At 47.4% G+C, this 21,932-nt stretch overlaps 1 protein-coding gene across 2 annotated transcripts in view; it reads left to right on the top strand.

Annotated features, from left to right (window-relative positions):
- The first annotated feature begins 373 nt into the window (after positions 1-373).
- The window catches only part of WWC3 (WWC family member 3), a 122,497-nt gene continuing 100,938 nt past the window's right edge, over positions 374-21,932 (top strand). The window contains exon 1 of one of the 2 annotated variants that reach the window (XM_060292424.1): positions 374-657. In XM_060292424.1, coding sequence (XP_060148407.1) covers positions 374-657 — 284 coding nt within the window. The remainder of the gene's footprint in view (positions 658-21,932) is intronic. The other variant, XM_060292425.1, reaches the window with a different exon arrangement.

The following is a 21,932-nucleotide window of genomic DNA, read 5'->3' as shown; positions in this document are numbered from 1 at the left end:
TGGGGAGGGGCGGGCCACACGCGGGGCGGGGCCTGCGTAGCCCCGCCCCTACCGGGCCGCGCCGAGGAACGAAGATGGCCGGGCGCGTCGCGGGAACTGAGGGGCCGCCGGTAGCGGCTGCGGCAGCTCTGGGGCTGTGACTCCACGAGCGGCGGCGACTCGAGTGACCCAGGCGGCGCGGGCGGCGGCGCGCAGGGCCAGGCGGCAGGCGGGCGGCAGGCGGGCGCCGGTGCGCGGGCACCGGGCGGAGGATGCACCGGGCGCGGCGGGCGGCTCCCCGCGGCCGCCCCCGCGCCCCGGACGCCGGGCCTTAGTGCTGGCGGAGGAGGCGGCGCGCGTGGGGCGGCCGGGCGGCGGCGGGGCCCGCGCCGTCATGCCGTGGCTGAGCGGCGGCCGGCGGCGGCGGCGGGGACAGCCGCGCGAGGCCCCGCGGGAGCCGCCTCAGCCCGCGCAGCCCCCGCGGGAGCCGCCGCCGCCCGCGCCCCCCGCCGCGGCCCCCGCGCCCCCCGCGCCCTCCGCGCCGGCACCCCCACGGGCCCGGGAGAGCGCCGAGCTGCCGCTCCCCGCCGGCTGGGAGGAGGCGCGCGACTACGACGGCCGCGTCTTCTACATCGACCACAACACGCGCCAGACGTCGTGGATCGACCCCCGCGACCGGTAAGGGGGACGCGGGCCCCGGCCAGGATTAGGGCGCCCCATACCTTGGGCCCAGGGAGAGGATCGAGGACCCGGGAGGCCTCCGGGTGTGGACGAAGATCTTGAGTCCTCCGCGCCCGGCGAGGATCCGGGCGCCCCCATCCCCGGACCCCTGGCCGAGGATCGAGGCTCCCCCTCTCCCGGCCTCGAGCCCCAGGAGTGCGGAATCCCCGGCCTCCACCGCGGGGCGGACACCCTGACTTGGTTCCCTCACGGCACCCGCTGACCGACGCCTGGGAGCTGGGCGCCTGGAATTTCCTCTCCAGGGGCTGACGGATGGCCCTCTCTTCCTTTTTCCTCCGCGGTCTCGCCCATCCCTGTCGGGCCTCCGCGGCCCACCGCCACCCGGCTATGGCCCTACAGGCGCCCCCGACCTCGCGGTGGCCAGATGAGCTGTCATCTTGGAGCACAAACGTGCGCCCCAGCCTCGTGGTGTGGGCTCCTTGTCTGGCGGGCTGAACCTAGTTTCCATTGGAAGACTGTGCCAAATGGGACACTTAAGAGATTCCCGATTCTTTGGAGTAACCATCAAACTTGTGACGGTTACTCTTTAGCGCCTTAAAAATTGAGTTAAAATTCTGATTGAAAAAGCCTGTGTACTGCGGTCAGAATGGGCTATGATTAGACCCATATGCTTTTGGAATAAAGGGAAAACAAGAGTTGAATTTTAGGTTTCCTTTTTGTGCAAGATCCGAGTAGAGCATTAAATTGTCTTATTATTCACGTAAATAAATCCTACGGAGTGAAAAACAGATGCTTCTAAAAGCACCACCAGATTACGATTAATTAAGTTCATGTAATGACTTCTTCGTTAACTTTTTGTTTGATTGTCTGTTGGTTTCAGTGGTTCAGCTGCTTTTGGGGAGAGGCATTTTTTTGTGGAGTTGGAATTCTGTTGAAACCAAGGGATTACAGTGATGATCTGGTATCTTGTCCTATCTGGAGCAACTTCTTTCCACACTGGGCCTGAGTGCCAGAAAGGAAATACTGCAAGCTTCCCAGTGATTTTGAGACTTGAAAAGGCCCAGCGTGGTGAGAGGCTCCTGCTTCCTCCTACCTGCACTGGAAAGGCAGCGCTGCATGGCACTGGCGTTTGAAAATAAACCTTTGGGGAGGGAAGCTGCTAAATTATTGTTTGAAGATTTCACTGGGTTCAGATAGGGAAAAACAAAGAAAGGCAAAAGGATCATGGTTCCCTAACATTCTCTTTGAACATGGCAAGCTTCTGGACTCAGAAACTTAGAGAGATTATAGCACAGTTTATTGGCTTAAAAAGATGCATAGTTACTTTGAAAATCAAGTGAGATCATATTATAATTTTAACCAAAGGCTAGAGCCACAGCTGTCTGATCAAGCCTTGGATGGTTCTGGAGTTGGTAGAACTGCTTGGAATGTGGTGCCCTTTTATGCTGTATGTCTGTTAAAAATCCAAACAACTGGAAAATGAACCAATTAAAAAATACTGTTTTGCTTAGAAAAGGCAAAGACTCATTTTTTGAGGGTAATATAAAACAGTTGTAGTTACATTGGAGTGTGGATTCATGATGAAAAGTGTAAATGTAAGAGTTTCCATTTTAATGGTACAACCCAGGCCATAGGTGAGCAGACCCCACAGAAGACAGCTTGCAGAATCTTCCTTTCCATGTATTTCATACACATTTCCTATGTTCCTCTTTCCAGAAATCTGTGTTATTGAATGACATTTTATACATCACTTATGTTACAGGTTTTTAAAAAGCCCTGTTTCTAATGCTAAAATTGTCGGTGGAGTGAACAAAAGTGGACATTTTACATTTTTGTGTAAAGTAAAAACGTGTACACGTTTATGAGACACTGTTTTTATAGTGAGTGAAAATTCAGCAGGGGACAGCTTGCACTTCAGCTCCCATAATACCTTGCCCGAAATATGTATGGAATGCTCAGCGAGCCACAGACATTTAAGTGGAGTCTACAGAGGGGTGTAAATGCTGTAATAGTCATTCTTCTTCTTTCACAACAGAACCCTGCTGATTTTTATAGGTGACCGGTTATCCTTTAAAGTTGTAATTGATTTTTTTGATTTTTATGATATGGAAAAATCCGCGTGTCAGAGCACAGCATTTTCTCCATGTGCATCTGACAGTTAAACCCTTTTTGAGTTGCATTTGATTCACACGACTGGAAAACTGTATTCAAAAAATGAGGACTTTCGGGCTTCCCTGGTGGCGCAGTGGTTGGGAGTCCGCCTGGCGATGCAGGGGACACGGGTTCATGCCCCGGTCCGGGAGGATCCCACATGCCGCCGGGCGGCTAGGCCCGTGAGCCATGGCCGCTGAGCCTGCGCGTCCGGAGCCTGTGCTCCACAACGGGAGAGGCCGCAACAGTGAGAGACCGGCGTACCGCAAAAAAAAAAAAAAGAGGACTTTCCCCAAACAGCTTCCAAATGGAGAACTGTCAGGAGAGGCAAAGAAATAGGTTTTTAAGGAAAATGAAATTATGGAGGAATAGATGAATGTAGTCGGTTAGGCGAAAATTGTTGCCGACTGAAAACATCATTTCCTATATAATTTATTAAACCTAATAGCATAAAATATGCTGCCGTAAGCAAGGTCACCGAGGGCCAAGGTTTGTAAACAAACTCTTCTAGAGTTTTATAGTAATTCCATTCAATGTTGTATTTAACAACATTGGGTCTTGCCAGCTCAGGGTGTGTTGGTGAATTATTGTAGCTGTACTTTCTTTTTCAAGTTACAACAAAGAGGTTGCAAACGTGAGGAGACATCTTTACAGATGTGGCTACAGATGTGTAAAAAAAATCTCAATATTTTCAAAACAGAATTTCTTTAGTTGGAGTATGAACCCACCTTAGGTTTAAATTCACTATGTCTGCAGATCAGTACTGTGCATATAATTTTAGTGGTTAGTTTTCTGGGAATCATACCCAAAAACTTCGTTAAAAAATATAAAGTTGGAACTTCCCTGGCGGTCCAGTGATTAAGACTCCTCGCTCCCAATGTAGGGGGCCGGGTTTGATCCCTCGTCAGGGAACTAAGAATCCCACGTGCTGCATGGCGTGGCCAAATAAATAAATAAGATTAAAAATAAAGTTAATTCACCATTTTTGTGACTGGTAGTTTCTGTGTGTGAGTTGTATGTGGTTTACATTAGTGACACTTATGTGTTCCACATACATCAACTCAGAGTTCAATGGCCACTTTATAAAAAGGTATTTACCATTTAGGTGGATAATATGGGAAGAACTTTTTTGCCTCTTTTGGAAAAATTCAGTGCCTTTGACATGTATATGTCTGCTTCTTGCAGGGTTGTATTGATATTAACCTATAGGTGGACTGATCTGTTGAAACTTAGTGTTCTGTTTCCGATAGCTCAGTTGGGGTTGTACGTTACTGGAAATGCCAACCTCGAGCAGTTTGAGTGGTGGACCATGTCACATTTGAGATCAAAGCAGAGTATTAAATGATCAGGATGATGGTGGAAGGCCCAGATTATATCATGACAAAAGCTTTTAGGGATCCATTTGTTCATGAGACGGGGTTTGACCTGTGCCACATGGAGAAATTCTGTGATATATTAAAAGTCTTTTGAACAGGCTGTTGCTTTAAGGAGAAAACAATCCACGGTTCCGGAATTTGCCAGGTTGGAGCCCCACATAACGGGGCCAGATGGCATCATTGCTACCTTCTTGGAACCTTTGTTCAGTGTTAATTAATAGGAGGTTTACTATATTTACCCCGCAGAGTCTATTTTGGGATTATATAGACTTTCTGATAAGCAAATAATGATTTTTCCATTTTTCATTCTTTGAAATTATAGGTAGTCTCTGTATACATGGGGGAGTGTCTTGCTTTTCAGGCTATAAGGAGTGGGCTTCTGTAAGAATCTTCTTCCATTTAGATGATCAACAACCACTTCTTGGTTTGTTCTCCATCTAATATCTTTCTTTTCTTTTCTTTTTTTTTTTTTTTAAGAGGAGTGAATGGAAAAGTCATTCATTTCCAAAAATAGCTCCCGGATGTTTGGAAATCTCTAAGTTTCCTTTTCTTCCCTTTCGCTCTGATTTTGGAAGTGGAAACTGTGTTTCACCTCTGGTAGGTTCTAGTGCATAAACTGTTGGGTCAAGTGACATGTTAAAGGTCACTGGGTGAGCCCGGTGAGCTGCTTCTAGCCTGGGTCCTTTTGCTAATTGGCTGCCTTTACAGTAAATTCAGTAAAATTAATCTGATGGCATATAAGCAGAGCTAAAATTTCCTGAGTTCATTTATTCCCATTCAAATCCAGTAAAATGAAGTAATAGTTATAGATTCTTGGCCTCCTGTGTGCTGGGATGGTGGATGGAGACCAAGTTTGTCTGGGAGATGGGAGACACATAAAATGGAGACAGTGATGGTCGCCAGGCACCATTATCAGGTGGTGATGGCTTCAGAGAAAGGAGCAGGGCTCACTGGAGCCTGGGGGTTCTTTATCCTTGTCCATCATCTCCTAGGTTGAGTGTTTCTCGTGCTTTCTCAGTGCTGGGGCTGAGAAGGGGGAATGTGAGGGAAGTGCTGCGGAAGAGGAAGTGCTGGGTGCGTTTGGAATAAGAGAGCGAACCGTTCAGTTTGACTGACCCCGAGTCTTCCTGTACGGCAGGTCAGGCTCGGGCAAGACCACGCGTGGCTTGAATCCTCCAGCTTTGTTCTTGGAGGAGCCAGGGCCTCTTCCTTCAAACCCCTCATCTTGTATCTGAGGGCTGTAGCCAAGGCGTGCGCCCCACCGGCTGTGGGAAGGACAGGGACTTGAGCTGAGTCTTCTCACCCTGATGCAGTGCTCTGTCACGTACGCCACCCCACTGCCCAGTCCCTACTCAGTTTAAGCATACCGCCTCTGTTCATTTGTTCATTCGATCACCCATTCATTCGTTCAGTAACTGTTGCACAGCCTCTCCATCTCAGGCACGCTTCCGGGTTCAGGACTCCAGTGGTGACCACCAGCAGACAGGTCCCTGCCTCCATGGCGCTCACACGTGCCGGTGTCCTCTTCCCTGAGGCCTCACCGTGCTGTTCCTGCCTCCTGTTCTCCCCGCTGGGATCCCTTGGGTCTTAGGACCACGTGGAGTGCTTATCGTGTGCCAGGCACTCTAGGCACTTGGTGGATGCTCTCCCTGAAAGCCCACGGGGGCTGCATGAGTTGTAGGTGGACAGGTGATGGAGCTGAGGCCAAGGGGGTTGACTTAGTAACCTCGCTTCCCAGAGCCAACAAGGAGGTGTCTGTCTGACTCCGGAGTTGAGCCCAAATCCACTACCTAACCTGACCTTCCTTCCCTTGGCTAGGTAACTGTGTGCCCCTTGTACTGTGTTATACCCACTGGTTACTTTTATCTTATATTCACTGTTGTTTGATATTTAACAGACACCTCCCCCCCCCCCCCCCCCCCCCGCCGCCCCGATAGAATAATGGCCCTCCAAAGATGGCCATGTCCTAGTCTCCTAAACCTGTTAATAAGTTACCTTCCAACACAAATGGCATTTGTAGGTGGGATTAAGTTAAGAATCTTGAAATGAGGTGATCATCCTGGATTATCTGGGTGGGCTCAGTGTCATCAGAAGAATCCTTACAAGAGGGCAGCAGGAGGGTCAGAGTCAGAGAAGAAGATGTGCCAGCAGAGTCAGATGTTGGAGTCATGTGGCCACGAGCTGAGGAATGCAGGCAGTTTCTGGAAGCTGCGAGAGCCAAGGAGGTGTATTTTTCCAGAGCTTGCAGATGGAACACGGCCCTGCTGACACCTTGATTTTGGCAGAATGAAACTGATTTTTGACTTCTGACCTCCGGAACTGTGAGGTAATAAATGTGTGTTGTCTTAGGCCACCTGGTTTGTGGCAGTTTGTTACAGCAGCAGTAGGAAACCGATTCGCCCCATGTGTTGTTCTCCCAGAGACAGTGGAAGCATGTGGTCAGCTTGGTGTCCGTTGATAACAGCCACGCTAGCTGGTATTTGTCGGGCGCTCAGGGGGACTGCGCCGGGTGTCTTATATTCGTTCTCTTGTTGCCTCCTTACGCACTCCTGGGAGGCCTGCACCTTGTGGATTGAGCTTGGAGTTTCACTCACGTTAGGCACCACGTCTTATTTGTTGAGCTAGCCAAATATGAGTGATGGACAGGGTGGAATTCTGAGAGAAGAGGCCACTTGGAAATTGTCGGAGGTTTCAACAGATACTGACGGGCCTAAGTTAGAGATATCTGGGGCACTAGGACTACAAAAGTCAGGGATTATATCAGAGAAATTGTGAAGGCGACAAGTAGTGCACAGGACTTAGCTGATGCTTGAATTAAGGCAGGTGAAATCAGGAGCGGGGTGGGGGGAGGGTGTCAAAGGAATGTTTCCAACACCTTAGGAGTAGCTGGGACTCACCAGGGGCCAAGCTGAGGCCTCCTATTAACCCCACTCATAAGCCTTCACTGTTTTTGCCACCGTTGTTGTTGATGGTGTATGTTCAGTGAGTCGGTTACATAGAGAAACATGTGGAGTCATTCAACTTACTGTATTGCTGACAGGCAGTGTCCTAAGAGGTATCCAAACTGGGCAGGTGTTACTTTAGAGCAGGGTTTCTCTGCCCTGGTACTATTAATATTTGGGGGTGGGTAATTCTTTGTCACGCTGTCCTGTGTAGTGTAGCATATTTCGCAGCATCCCTGGTCTCTACCTAGTGCCTGCCAGTAGCACACCCCTCCAAGTCATGACAACCAAAAGTGTCTTCCGACATTGCCAAGTGTCCTCTGGGGGCCAGATGGTCTGATGGAGACTCGCTGAACTCCTTCTATCTACCTGGTTGCAATGATTCACATTTAGGAGCTGAATTTGTTTCGAGCAGATTGGTGGTTACTAAGATGTTCCATAACAGGGGGTAAGACCACAGAGACCTGCTGTGTGTTTTTTCCATGAAGAACGAATGTTAAACATATTTGTGTGAAAAACCCTGAATTTACTAACCATGCAAATGGTGGTACGAGTACATGAAACTTTGGAAAAGTAGTATGAATGTATTCTTCAATTTGTAGAATATTCTCAATCAATGGGTAGATACTGAATGTCAAGTGTATACAAGTGTATATGCAGTGGAACAGAAGAAAATGAATCTCGGGACTTCCTTGGTGGCGCAGCGGTTAAGAATCTGCCTGCCAATGCAGGGGACACGGGTTTGAGCTTGGTCCGGGAAGATCCCACATGCTGTGGAGCAGCTAAGCCCGTGAGCCACAACTACTGAGCCTGTACTCTAGGGCTTGCGAGCCACAACTACTGAGCCCACGTGGTGCAACTACTGAAGCCCGCATGCCTAGAGCCCATACTCCGCAACAAGACAAGCCACCACAATGAGAAGCCCGTGCACCACAGCAAAGAGTAACCCCTGCTTGCCGCAACTAGAGAAAGCCCGCGCACAGCAACAAAGACCCAACACAGCCGAAAAGAGAAAATGAATCTGTTAACACTTCAGTGTTCTGCAGTAACCCAGAGAGAGCTGGCCTGGCCTTCTGCGCGTGCGTGCGTGTGTGTGTGTGTGTGTGTGTGTGAGAGAGAGAGAGAGAGAGAGAGAGAGAGAGACAGGCGGGGATCAGGTTGCCTGGGATGCCCCCAAGAGACATCCCCATCCCTCTGTGGACAAAGGAGCCACCGGTGAGAGGATGGCCTCTGCCTTTGCTCAGAAGCTCTAGAAAGACAGGGCAAGGGCATCCTGAAAGGTTGCTTGTGGAGCTGTGGAATCCTCAACATTTTCCATCTGGAGGGCCCTCTTTTTATTTCCTTAAAGCTCAAGGGGTTCAGGGAGGGAGAGGGAAAGAAGAAGGGAGCTGGCTGGGCCAACCCCTGGGGGACAAGCCCCACAGTTCAGTGGGTGGGACATCGAGCCAGGCAGAGGGCTCCTGTGTGCCAGCCTCAGTGCTGTCAGGAGATCGGGCACTGCCCCGGTGAGTGTGACATTTCCAGGCCACCTGGATCTCGGGCAGGACACCAGAGAACCACTGCAGGAGGTGAGCTCCGTCCTGTGCAAAGGTGCCTGTCTGCAGTGCGGGACAGCCCTCTAGTGTATGGGTCAACTGGGTTTGTCCTGAAAATTACCGTGGTTTTTAAAAATTGAGATATGCTTCACATACCATAAAATGTGCCATTTTAAAGTGCCCTACTTAGTGGTTTTTCGTGCACTCACAAGGTTGTGCACCCATCACCACTATCTAATTCCAGAACATTTTCATTGCCTCAAAAAGAAACCCTGTGCCCTTTAGCAATAACTCCCATCTCCCTCAGCTCCTGGCAACCACGAATCTGTTCTCTGTCTCTATAGATTTGTCTGTTCTAGACATTTCATGTACATGGAGTCGTGCAATCTGTGGCCTTCTGCGTCTGGCTTATCTCACTCAGCATCATGTTTTCGAGATTTGTCCGAGTCGCAGAGTGGATCAGGGCTCCATTCCCTTTCGTTGCCAAATACTGTTCCCTGGTGGGGCTGCACCGCGTTTTGGAAGCCGCCCTGAAGCGCCCTCCCTGTCCAGGTGTCCTTGCAGAATCTAGGAAATAGCTATGTCTTTAATTCCATGATGTCAACTCCCAACCGTTTTACTCAGAGAAAACTGACCATTCATAGGTTTAAAGTGTCAAGATATAAACACGACCTTGTGTACTCCGTGAAAAATACGAGGTTTCAGGCTTGCTGTGATCAGCTGTTGTCTGTCCTCGTCTGTCTGATGCTTGTTTTGGCTCCTTGAGAACTTGGAGTGGGCTTCCCCACTGGGGCTGTGCACAGTGGCCGGGAAGTTCAGGAATGCTGGCGCCTCCCCACGTGGGCCAGGTAGCCCCGAGTTTTAAGCTCCCCTGGAGATTACAGTGTGTAGCCAAGAGTCACAGTTTTGTGCCAGGGCTGGTGGAGGAGTGAGATACGGGAGGTGCTGATGTTTAACAGAAGTGGAGACGGCAGTCTTAACATTGCGAGACTTGGTGCCTTTATTAATTTTTCTCTGCAAATTGGACAAAGACGGTCATCTGTCTGATTTTGAAGGAGGAGAAGGTGCCCTCGTCCTGTGGCTCATTGCTAGCACGACTGGCAGACCTTGCCTGGCAGGTCAGGGACAAGGCCAGGGTCACACCCAGCCATCTCGCCGGGCTCCAGTCTCCAGGAGGGGGCCTGGCATTCAGAGAGCAGTTCAGGGATGGTCTGACTGCAGCCACCCATGTTCGCACCCTCCCCTCCTTTCTTCTTCTGTCTGGAAATGCCCCTCGCACACACTGGCCTTTCTCTGAGAGACACTTAAAGATTGTAAAGAGGGGGTGATGCTGTCCTGACAGTAGGCTCTTCTGAGGCCTGTTGTACTCATTTATGAAGCTTAATGCACTTCATGTGATTAATCAACTGATTGATGCAGCCAGAGGAGCGAGAAACTTAATAAAAATTAATTGTTCGACATCCTGGTGCCCAAAAAGCTGCCTGATTGAGTTTTTCTTTGCAAGCAGCTGTGCTTCTCTCCTGAAGACCCCACTTTCCAGTCTCTGTTGGCGCTGTGCTCTGATGCACAGATGTGCGTGGTCCTGACGGTGGATGCCCTTTAAAATGTTCAGACCCACAGGGACCTGGGGTGTTTTTCTGTTATACGGGAACCCATTGAAGCTAGAATGACACAATGTGGAAGTATGCAGAACACAAGAAAATCCCTGCCTGCCCCTTCCCCGGCTAACCAGCATTTTAATAGCTTGCTGTGTGGCCTGCTCGTCCCTTCTCTACACCTCTGCCTAAGTATATGCGCAGAAGCCCGGATACTTGTTTTGGAAGTTTACACGAATGGGATCTTGGTATCAATTTTTTTTTCTGTGACTTGCCATTTTCATTTAACAATATGTCTAGGCACTCTTTCCACCGTCAGAATGTACAGATCTACCACCATTCTCTAAAAAACGTTGTTTTTATTGGGGTAAAAGTCACATAACAAAATAACTCATTTTAAAGTAAACAACTCAGTGGCATTTGGTACATTACCAGTGTTGTGCAACCACCGCTCTGGCCAGCTCCAAAATATTTCCATCACCCCAGAAGGAAACCCTGTGGCTATTAAGCAGTCTCTCCCTGCTCCCCTCTCCACCCCCAGCCCTGGCAGTTGCCGAACCACCAGTCTACTTTCTGTCTCTATGGATTTGCCTGTTGCAGGCATTTCATATAGGTGGAATTCTGTATTCCATGTTTCATATCTCTGTAACTGTATACAGGTGGCCTTTTCTGTCAGGCTTCATTCACCTAGCCTAGTGTTATTGAGGTTCACATGTGTTGTAGGGATCTGGTTTTGTGCTTTTGCTTCTTGGTTTAATGCAGAGGACACACCATCGTGTGATCCTAACTGAGGGCAGCCGTGCGAACTTTGCCCACGGAAGCAGCTGTCACCCTTTAAGAAAAATCAATTGAGGATCAAAGAAAAGAGATCAACTTAATTTAGCTTTTAGTTTGTCACTTTAAGAGAGAAGTATAAAATATTTCACATTTCTTTCTAAAATTAGGAACAGGTAGCCAAAAGCGAATATATGGTAGGATTTTTATTAATCTAGATGCTAAGTCTGTGCCAGGTGCCATGGAGGGTAACACATAATTAATATCGCCTAGGCCTTTTCCTCAAGGGGATGAAAATGCAGCTGGGAAAACAAAAAAAACCTACATGAAATAATAGGCCAACAGCGCAGCGGTTACCAGCCTGCTGCCGGGGGAGCAGGGGTGGCTGGTGGGGGGAGATGGTCAGCCCTGAAGTCAGAAGATACAGAGGGTCCAGGTCCACTCCTGCACCTGCACCTGCGGCATGCCACTGCGCAAGTCCCCATATTTCCTTGTGGCTGGATTTTCTTACATGTACGAGAAAACAATACTTGTTGTCAGTTGACGAACTGATGCTTGTTGAGTGTAAACTGTTTCCCACATGTGATGACTGCCCCTGGGAGATCTTAGGACAGGGGTTGGCAAACAGCGGCCTACAAGCTGAATCCCGCTGGCCACCTGTTTTTATACAGCCTGCAAGATAAGAATGGGATTTTCATTTTTAAATGGTTGAAAAAGAATCAAAAGAAGAGTAGTATTTCATGAAAGTTATATGGATTTCAAGTCTCAGTGTCCATAGATAAAGTTTTATTGGAGCACGGCCACAATCGTGCAATTAGTTATTGTCTTTGGCTGCTTTTGCGCTATAAGGACAAAGTTGAGTCTCTGGACAGAGGCCATGTGGCCCGCAAAACTGGAAATATTTACTGTCTGGCTCTTTACAGAAAACGTTTGCTGACCTCTGATCTTAGGAGAATACAGGGTCTATTCAAGGTAACTATTAGTCACTGGGGGTGGGGTAGATGGGGGCTGGGATGGGGGACACAGGATAAGAAGACCCCAGCGGGAAGTTTAACCAACTAGAGAGAAGGGGCTCAGAAAGATACAACCCAGCGGGGGACCCTTTAGTCAAGGAAACCTAAATAGAGACCTCTCTCCTCCCCCTGAAAGGCTGCTGCATCTAACTGTCATAAGACAAGCAGGGAAAGTTAGATTAGATTATTTAAACAACATGCCAATTAAGACTACAGTTGAGGGATTTCCCTGGTGGTCCAGTGGTAAAGAATCCGCCTTATAATGCAGGGGACGTGGGTTCGATCCCTGGTCGGGGAACTACGATCCCACATGCCGCGGGGCAACTAAGCCTGCACGCCACAAATACTGAGCCGTCGCGCCTCAACTAGAGCCCGTGTGCCCTGAGCCTGCGCGCCACAGCTAGAGAGAGAAAACCCACGTGCCACAACTAGAGAGAAGCCCGCGCACTGCAATGAAAGATCCCTCACGCCTCAACACAGATCCTGCGTGCCAGAACGAAGACCCGACACAGCCAAAAATAAAATAAATAAATAAATAAATAAATAATGAATAAATCTTAAAAAAAAAAGACTACAGTCGACCCTTGGGCAACTTGGGTTTGAACTGCATGGGTCCGCTGGATTTATTTCAGTAGTAAATACCACAGCACAGAACTGTGGATACGGAAGAACTGTGGGTACAGAGGGCTGACTATAAGTTATATGCAGATTTTTGACTTTCTGGTGGGTGGGCACCCCTAACCCCTGTGTTGTTCAAGGGTCAACTGTACTTTATAGTAAGAAGACAGGAAAAAAAGCACTTTTAGAACGATTTTCATTAAAAATACACAGTTAATTCTGGGGATCTAATGTACAGCATTATGATTATAGCTAATAGCACTGTATTGTATACTTGAAAATTGCTAAGAGAGTAGATCTTAAATGTTCTCACCACAAAAAAGAAATGGTAATTATATGATGTCACGGAGGTGTCAGCTAACCCTACTGTGGTAATCAGATTATTGCAATATATAAGTGTATCAAAATTAGCATGTTTGTGCACCTTAAATTTACACAGTGTTATATGTCAGTTATATCTGAATAATACTGGAAAAAATACACAATTAAGAAGCTAAGGTTCAAAGGTACAAAACATTTTAGTTCCTGAAGAATTCGGGTATGGGACTCTCATTCTTTTGTGCTCCTAGGTAAATGAGGCTCCCCTCCCCCCATCTGTGCTTTATGAACTTGTGTGGTTTTTTTTTGTTTTTTGTTTTTTTTTTTTTGCTGTACGCGGGCCTCTCACTGTTGTGGCCTCTCCCGTTGCGGAGCACAGACTCCGGACGCACAGGCTCAGTGGCCATGGTTCACGGGCCCAGCTGCTCCGCGGCATGTGGGATCTTCCCGGACCGGGGCACGAACCCGTGTCCCCTGCATCGGCAGGCGGACTCTCAACCACTGCGCCACCAGGGAAGCCCACTTGTGTGTTTTTTAAAGGCCAGTTACAGGAGTTGTGCATGTGCACATATGTACCTGCTCAGAGCTGCTCTCTACCTGTCCCTACAGACTTGGAGACACAGAAAGACCCCATGGGACTGGTGTCACAGGGAGAGCCCTTCATTAACCTGCTCCCCTTCAGAGGAAACCGAGAGGTGCTCAAACCCCATTCCACTGTACCATTCCAGGCAACACAGTGCACAGAATGAAATTGGTAGGACTCCGTTTATGTAGCATTCCTGAAATAAGAAAACTATAGGTAGAGGATGGATCAGTGGTTGCCAAGGATTACGGATGGGGGACAGGGGTGGGTATGGCTGTAAAAGAGTGGCATGAGGGAGGCTTGTAGTGGTGGACCGTTTCTGTATCTAGAAGCTACACACGTGATAAAATGGCATGGAACTACACACACACACACACACACACACACACACACACACACACACACGGAAGCACGTGAACTCTGAACAAGCTGTGTGGATTGTTCCAGTGTTGGTTACCTGGTTTGGGGTTGTACTGTATTTATGCAGGATAGGACCTTGGGGGAAACTGGGTGAAGGGTGCATGGAACCTCCCTGTACATTTCTTTGCAACTTTCTGTGAATCTATAATTATTTTAAAATGTTAAAAAGGAAATTGGAAAATGAAGGAATCAAGCAGAGATCTAGTTATTCATAGGTTTTTTTTAAATTTTAACTACCTCCTTTCCTTTAACTCACTTATTTACATTTTATTCTGCTTTTTCTGTACAGTACCTAGCACATAGCAGGTTCTCAATAAACGTTTGTTTCATGTAATTGTGCCTGTAGAAACAGGTTTTATTTACTCATAATGATAACCTTGTATTTCTGTATTTCACTTTCTTATATATTCTAGCGTTCTCAAGAGCAGTGCCTTCTTGCCAACTGTCAGAGCCCCTGTCTTGTTGGAGTGGCCACCCTTGTCTTGACTCAGGGAATGTGACCCTCTCAGCAGCTCCTGGTGAAGTCTTGATGGCTCTAAGCCAGTGGTTCTCAACTAGGGGTAATTGCCCCCCCCCCCGCCCCAGGGGGCACTTGGCAATGTCTGGGGACATTTTTGATTGTCACAACTGGAGGTGGGTATGGGGTGCTACTTGCATCTAGTGGGTAGAGTCCAGGAACGCTGCCAGATATTCTGCAAAGCACAGGATGGCCCCTACCACAACAAAGAATAATCCAGCCCCAAATGTCAGTAGTGCCTCAGGTGGCCCTAAGCCAGTCACAGAGCAGCTAGGCCTGCGGTTGGCGGAGGCAGGAGCACGTGACCCAGAGCTGTCCAGCGAGCTGTGAGGGGAGGTCTGAGACAGGCATGGTTGAGCAGAAGGCTCCTTGTTCCCATAGACCTACATAGAAGTAACTCCCGCCAGTTAATGTCGTGTCTCCACCTAAACCTGGAGCTGGGCAGCCAAGTTGCTGCCGTGAAAACCAGCAGGGAGCTGCTGAGAAACCGAAGGTGGTGGAGTGGAAAGGCTGCATCTTTGTTAAGGTGGGTGGGTAGACATAAGGTTCTGGAGCTGCCTGCCTGCAGCAGCTTTTCATATGTGAAATGTAAAATAGCAAAGTCTCCTTATCTTTTAAAGCCAGTTGAATTGGGGTTTCTGTTACTTGCAGCCGGCAAAGGCATCCTCACTTCTGTGTCTCTATCCCCTGTTGCCCTGTGTTCTCGCCACTGGCGTTCTTCTTGGAGGCATAAGCTGCCACTGAGCAGCTGTGCTGTCTTTTTTTAAATATCCCTCTGTTTTCGACCATTTAGATTATCCCTGATCTGTATGATTATATAAGTACTGTAATTATTATGCTGCTAATGTGCAGTTATTTTCTCTGTAGTGTTTTGTTTTTTTTCCATATTTGCCTTAAGAGATCTAGGCATGGGATAAATGCAATCCAGTGGTTGTTGATTTGCTGGAATACACTGCTATTTTGGAGTGTTTTAGAATTACAGAAAGGTTGCAAAGATAGGATAGTTTTCCTCACTATTACTATTTTATATTAGCATAGTACACTTGTCAGAACTAAGAAGGCTACCTTGATACGTTACTATTAACCAAACTCCAGACGTTATTTGGATTTCACCAGTTTTTCTACTAATGTCTCTTTTACTACTACAGTGGTCTTTGGAACTGTTAAATTGTTGATGTTTATATGGTTGAATTCTAATATTTGTTTTTCCTTCATCTCTCTTTCGTGAGTATTCGTGTGTCCTTCATGCATTTGACAGACTTGGTAGACGTGCTCTGAGGCTGGGTCGAGTGCAGGGACTCTAAAGCACTGGGATCACTGGCCCCAGGAAATTGGACCCAAGGTAGAGGTTCTGACTTTGGAAACACGCGCAAGCACACAGAAGCTTGCATATGCTTTCAGGAGGATTGCAGACCTCTCGAAGCCCATCTCTGCTTCCTGGAATAACAGAGGCTTCGTTTGAGAAGGGCAGACGCCCCCAGAGGTGCCTGCCATGCACACTGTGCGTGTCATTGACATAAGGGATGCATGCTCATGTGTTTGCTATCACTAGCCCAGGTACATCATACAGCAGCCATTGTACAGTGATTTGTGGAGAACCTTCCACATGCTTTCTCTAACTCTTCCCAGCCTCATACCCAACCTGGCATTAAACTGTGGTGTGCAGTCACTAGATATGAGCCCCAAGTACTGGATGGGTTTCACAGGAAAAGGGAGGTGATGGATGAACCTCAAAGACACTGTGCTAAGTGAAAGAAGCAAAAGACAACACGTTGTATGATTCGACTGATACACGATGTCCAGAAAAGCCAAATCCATAGAGGTAGAAAGGGGATTAGTGGTTGCCTAGGGCTGGGGGTAGGAAAGGGGAGTGACTGCTAATGGGTACCAAGGGTGTGATTGGGATGATGGAAATGTTCTAAAACTGGATTATGTGTTGCACAACTAAGTAAATTTACTAAAAATCATTGAAATTACACATAAAATGGGAAGATTTTATGGTTTGTAGATTATACCACAATAAAGTTGTTTTTAAAAGTCTTTTAAAGTGACTCTGTTTTTAAATTCAGGTGGTTGCCTTGTCTTGATAATTGGACAGACCAGGCTATGTAAATTAGACTTGGCAGCCTCTAACCGTGCAAAAGGCTTCTGGGCTTCTTAAAACGTTCATACAATTGCCAGGGACTTACCAAGAAGCCACACGTTAACATTGCCCAGGAGTTTGGCCAACTGTAAGGGGAGAGTACTACCATGTTACAACCTGGTAATCGTTACTAGGTTAAAAATATAGTTGGTTTCATGAAGGAAACTGCCTCTCATTCAGAGGAATTTATCTTATAGAACGACTTACTAGCACTGCTGTTTGTTTAGAAAAGTTGATGTGATATCTGATTACGTGGCAGCCTTTGGGGTAAAATGAAGTTTGTGGATAAAGGACCAATTGATACCTGGGACTTTCAATATCAGCATTTTTATCTTTCACACGTTTTTGAAAGAACCTCTTAAAATTGTATTATATGCTTTTTCTTTCTTTTTGGATATACTAAAATGTAACATTTTTGGGACTTCCCTGGTGGCGCAGTGGTTAAGAATCTGCCTGCCAATATAGGGGACACAGGTTCGAGCCCTGGTCCGGGAAGATCCCACATGCCACGGAGCAACTAAGCCTGTGTGCCTCAACTACTGAGCCCGCGTGCCTAGAGCCCGTGCTCCACAACAAGAGAAGCCACAGCAGTGAGAAGCCCGTGCCCCACAACGAAGAGTAGCCCTTGCTTGCCGCAACTAGAGTAAGCCTGTGCACAGCAACGAAGACCCAACACAGCCAAAAATAATTAATTAATTAATTTTAAAAAAATGTAACATTTTCTTGATAGTTAAGGTTTGTATGAGTGAACATGGGCATTGGTATGTTCTTGGAATGTACCAGTAACCACAGGGGCCACCCGGATGTGGTTAGCCTTGATTTTAGGCATGGATGGTCTTGAGTCTGACTCGAGGCTCTGCTGTTTCACCTGTGCCCTAAGGCAGCATTTGGACTCTCTGAGCCTTGGTTTCCTCTTTTCAGAAAACGGGGACACTAAGGTCAATGTCTAGTGTAGTAGACACTCATATTTTCATTGTTCTTGTGGTTGTACAGAATAAATAGTCATTCAGCTTAGTGATTCTTCAAGGTCTTTTCTCTTCTACCTGTCAAATTTTCCTCCCTCCTTTATGTCACTTCTGCTTCTGAATTGCTTCCTTAGTTTCCTCCTACTTGTGTAGCACTGGAGACTCACCAGTGTAAAGAAGCAGTCAGAGTGCGTGGTGACTGTTTTTCCTCTCTGCTTAGAGCTGTTCTTTGCATTCCCTTGGTTTTGTGGCTGGGTACATGAAGTTGCTGGAAATGAAATGTTACGAACAGATTAGAGCAGAGCCATCATGCTTTTTGGGTAAAGGGCTAGATAGTAAATATTTTAGGTTTGGCGGGCCATAGGGTGTCTGTTGCAACTGCTCAACTCTGCTGTTGTAGCTCAGAAGCAGCCATAGGCAATACCTAAATGTGGATGTGCCTGCCTGTGTTCAATAAAAACCTATTTACAGAGACTGGAGGCGGGCTGGATTTGGCCTTTGGGACTTAGTTTGCTGACTTGTGATCGATGTCATGCTTGTTTGTGTGCTGTGTTAACACCACCAAAGCGTTTGCATCTTCAGCTTTCATTGTAGTTTGTATTAGCTAGGATGCAAATCTGAAAAAAACCCAAACATGTACAGAATTATTGATTTCCAGGTATGGATGTCATCGTGTTCCGGAATTTGGTATTTGTAGTACTTGGTGATGTTAGAGGTTTTACAAATTCACGTCACGTGATTAGACCTTGTTCCATAATTAATAGGCACTTAATACTGGACAGATATTAAGAATAAGAGAAGTTGATTCAGGGTCAAGATCTTCAGCTATATCGTCTTGGCTACCTTGTGCAATACCTACAAGACAGTTTTCATATGTGTATTAACAGCTTTTGGATGTACATTTAAAGGCACAGGTGAACTTACTTTTGGGTTGAAGTTAAGTTTACCCAAATCATTGTGCTGTTTGGTCTTGAAAGGGAGCTGTCAGAACGCATGTCTATACTGATGCCCCTGGAAAGTCCTCGCTCTTGCGGGGCTCGCATGTCAGTGGTGGGATATGGGAAAGTTGCTAAAACGGGGTTAGGAAGGTGGTGAAAGACGTTAAGTCACTTCAACAGTTAACTTAAAGATTTTCCTAGCAGCCAGTGCCCAAAGCTGTAAGAGAGATTCCCACCCCAGGCTCTCGGATTCCACTCCAACAGTGATTCTCAGCTAGGGGCGACATCTGGAGACTTTTGTTTTTCACAGCTTGTGGGGAGGGCTTGGTACTGGCATGTAGTGGCCTGTCAGCGTCATCCTGCCTCTGGATCCTTGCGGGCTGGGGGAGTGCAGGGTTCTGCCAGCATCGGCACAAGGAAGCCGGGCCTTTTCCCTGGACTGTCCTCAGCTTTGCTGACGGGGCTGCGAGGAATGTCATGAACGGGAACCGCTGTGCAGCAGATGTGTTTCGTTTTTGTTATTTTAGCAGTTGAGCGGTGTGTTTAAAGAGTATATCTTTAGAGTAGATTTACATATACTTTTGGAATGCCCATACAATGTTGTAAAGTCTTGTTTTAGAAATGAATTTTTAATTATTATTATGACTAAAAAAAAAAGTGAGTAGTTACTTCCTAATGGTTGGGTGGTTTGGGGTCTAAAATGATGAGGCTGGAGCCCACAGTGGCCAGCTCTACAGAGCTCTTTCACATTGTGACTTTTCCTCAGGAAAGGCACGTAGCCGACCTGGCAGTGCTCTGCTGGCCGTGGATAGACGGACTGCTTCAGGAAGCATCTCACATAAATCATTCTGTGATTGGTCCGGCCCAGGTCAACCCGCGATTGCCATCTCATTCACCTCAGCAAGACACCGGAAGCCAAACCGTCTCCCCTCCAATAGCATAAACCTCCAGGATGTCACCATGTAGATGGCATTTGACGAAAATGTCAAGGATTACCAAGAATAGCTTCTTGCATTTCCACGTACTTAAGGGAGAAGGACAGAGCACCATTTGCATTTCAAGTGCCACCTTGGTGGCCAGAACCAATAATTCCCGTTTGAGCAACTCTCAGCTCTATATTGGGGCTTTAGACCTTCTTTCCATTTCGAAATAAGAACTCATGTACTTACTTTACCTTGAAAATTATTAATAGAATTCTTTTTCTTATGCCATTTATCACCTGGCTCCTTTAAAAATATGGATCACTATAAAGTTTTATGTAAACATGTAACTGATAAAATCCTTCTTTTTCCTGAGTCATTGTCAGCATCTCAGTTCTAAATCCAGTGCCAACTCAGTAAATATTTGGAATCCAAAGTCTGCATTTCCTTCAGCCGGGCTCACTTCTATTTTGTTATGTAAAGTAGAGAAACGTAGACTTTCTTTCCGTCTGTTTGGGGTGCTTCGTAGCCACTCTTTCATTGGTTGGAGTGGGTGGCATCCCTTTTTTTGCACCAGTGGAAATAACACCCTAGCATGTCATTTCGAGGAGGAGTGCTACCTTTCCCATTTTCAGTAAAACCATGTGGATTAATCCCAAGCAGGTTGTGGGGCAGGAGGAGGAACTAAGTTCTTCCTGGTTTTTCTGCCGTCCTGAGCTGCGAGGTTGGTGTGTGGCCTGCTCTCCAGACTTGTGGGTAGTTAAAGTCAACTTGGATTGCACGGGAGCCCCTCACTGATTGTGGACCAGAAAACGCAAGCAGGCCTTTGCGTCTTTCCTCTCTTTCCCATGATCTTTTTATGTTTCACTGGTGTTTGGTTGCTTTACCTCTCCACCTGGAGTTAAAAGAGGTGCCTTGACCTATTCCAAATTACTAAAATAAGCAAAAATTGGGAAGTTTTCCGAGAAGCAAACCAATGACATAACGGTACCACAGGCATACGAGTTACTGGAATTGGTTTTGTGAAACAGTTGGCTGGTACTGTTTGCAAAGCTGGGTTTTTTCCTCACCAAAAAGGTAGCCCTACGTAAAGTTAATTGTTCCCGTATTAAGTTCTTTTTTCCCCCCCTTGAAAGTAAAGGTGAAACAGAAGTGTGACCTTTAGGCCATTGTTCTTTTGATAATCAGGCCTTAGACTTACTGGAAAGATGGATCAAAGTCAGAACTTTCCAGAAGCAGGGAAAGGAAGGTGCTGGCGAGTGTTAATTGTAGCGCAGTTTGTTTATAAGGGAGCAAATGAATACTATGTACGGTGGTCCCTCCATGGTAACTCCTCCACTCCGGTGGAATTGTGCAATGACACAAAACGTCACCATCTCCAGTCAGGATTACTGAAGCCAGATTTCTTTCTTTTTTAAAAATATTTATTTATTTATTTTGGCTGCATTGGATCTTAGCTGCGGGATCTTTCAGTTGTGGCCTGCAGACTCCTTAGTTGTGGCATGTGGGATCTAGTTCCCTGACCAGGGATCAAACCCGGGCCCCCTGCACTGGGAGCATGGAGTCTTAGCCACTGGACCACCAGGGAGGTCCCTGAAGCCAGATTTCTGAAACACCTCCAGGAACCGTCACAGTGAACAGCATTGGAACATCAGAGGCTTGAAGCCACAGGCACCATGTCTGTTCCGAGGGGGGTCTTGCACCTCACACGCTCCCGCAAACATTGCAGCCTGAACGTGGGCCGTCAGCAGTCAGGCGGCCGGGTCCCTTCTGCCTGATGACATCTCTGACCACGGAGTGCCAGCCAGCTCAGAGTTACATCGTTCTTTCTTTTGTTGAGCTGGCCTGGGGGGGCAGCTTCGGTTTCACCTTTCCCTCTGGTCCTTGTCAGCTCTCGTTAGGGTCCGTTAACATTTGCCCTTATTTGGGTGTCCATAATGAGCACACCACAGTCCAGTGATGTTGAGGTCACCTCTCCAGTTTGTTTTGTGTTCATCTCTGCGGACTACACTCTGGGTCCGTCCATCATTTTGGGGGCGTGATTTTGAATCCACACACTGTCCTGGTTCCGTTGTTCTTGAGTGCCTCGTTGCCATGATTTTGTCATTATTTTCGTTTTTCTGAATGTTACACATCTATTTATGCTGTTTTAAAAGGCGTAGTTTTGGAACTTCCCTGGTGGCGCAGTGGTTAAGAATCCACCTGCCAATGCAGGGGACAAAGGTTTGAGCCCCGGTCCGGGAAGACCCCACATGCCACAGAGCAACTAAGTCCGTGCGCCACAACTGCTGAAGCCCGCGCGCCTAGAACCCGTGTTCCACAACAAGAAAAGCCACCTCAATGAGAAGCCCGCGCACCGCAACGGAGAGTAGCCCCCGCTCGCTGCAACTAGAGAAAGGCCGCGCGCAGCGATGAAGACCCAACGCAGCCAAAAATAAATTAAAAAAAAAAATTTCTAAAATGC

This window comes from Globicephala melas, chromosome X (assembly GCF_963455315.2).
Source record: "Globicephala melas chromosome X, mGloMel1.2, whole genome shotgun sequence".
NCBI lineage: Eukaryota > Metazoa > Chordata > Mammalia > Artiodactyla > Delphinidae > Globicephala > Globicephala melas.
This window is presented reverse-complemented; position numbering and strand designations above follow the sequence as displayed.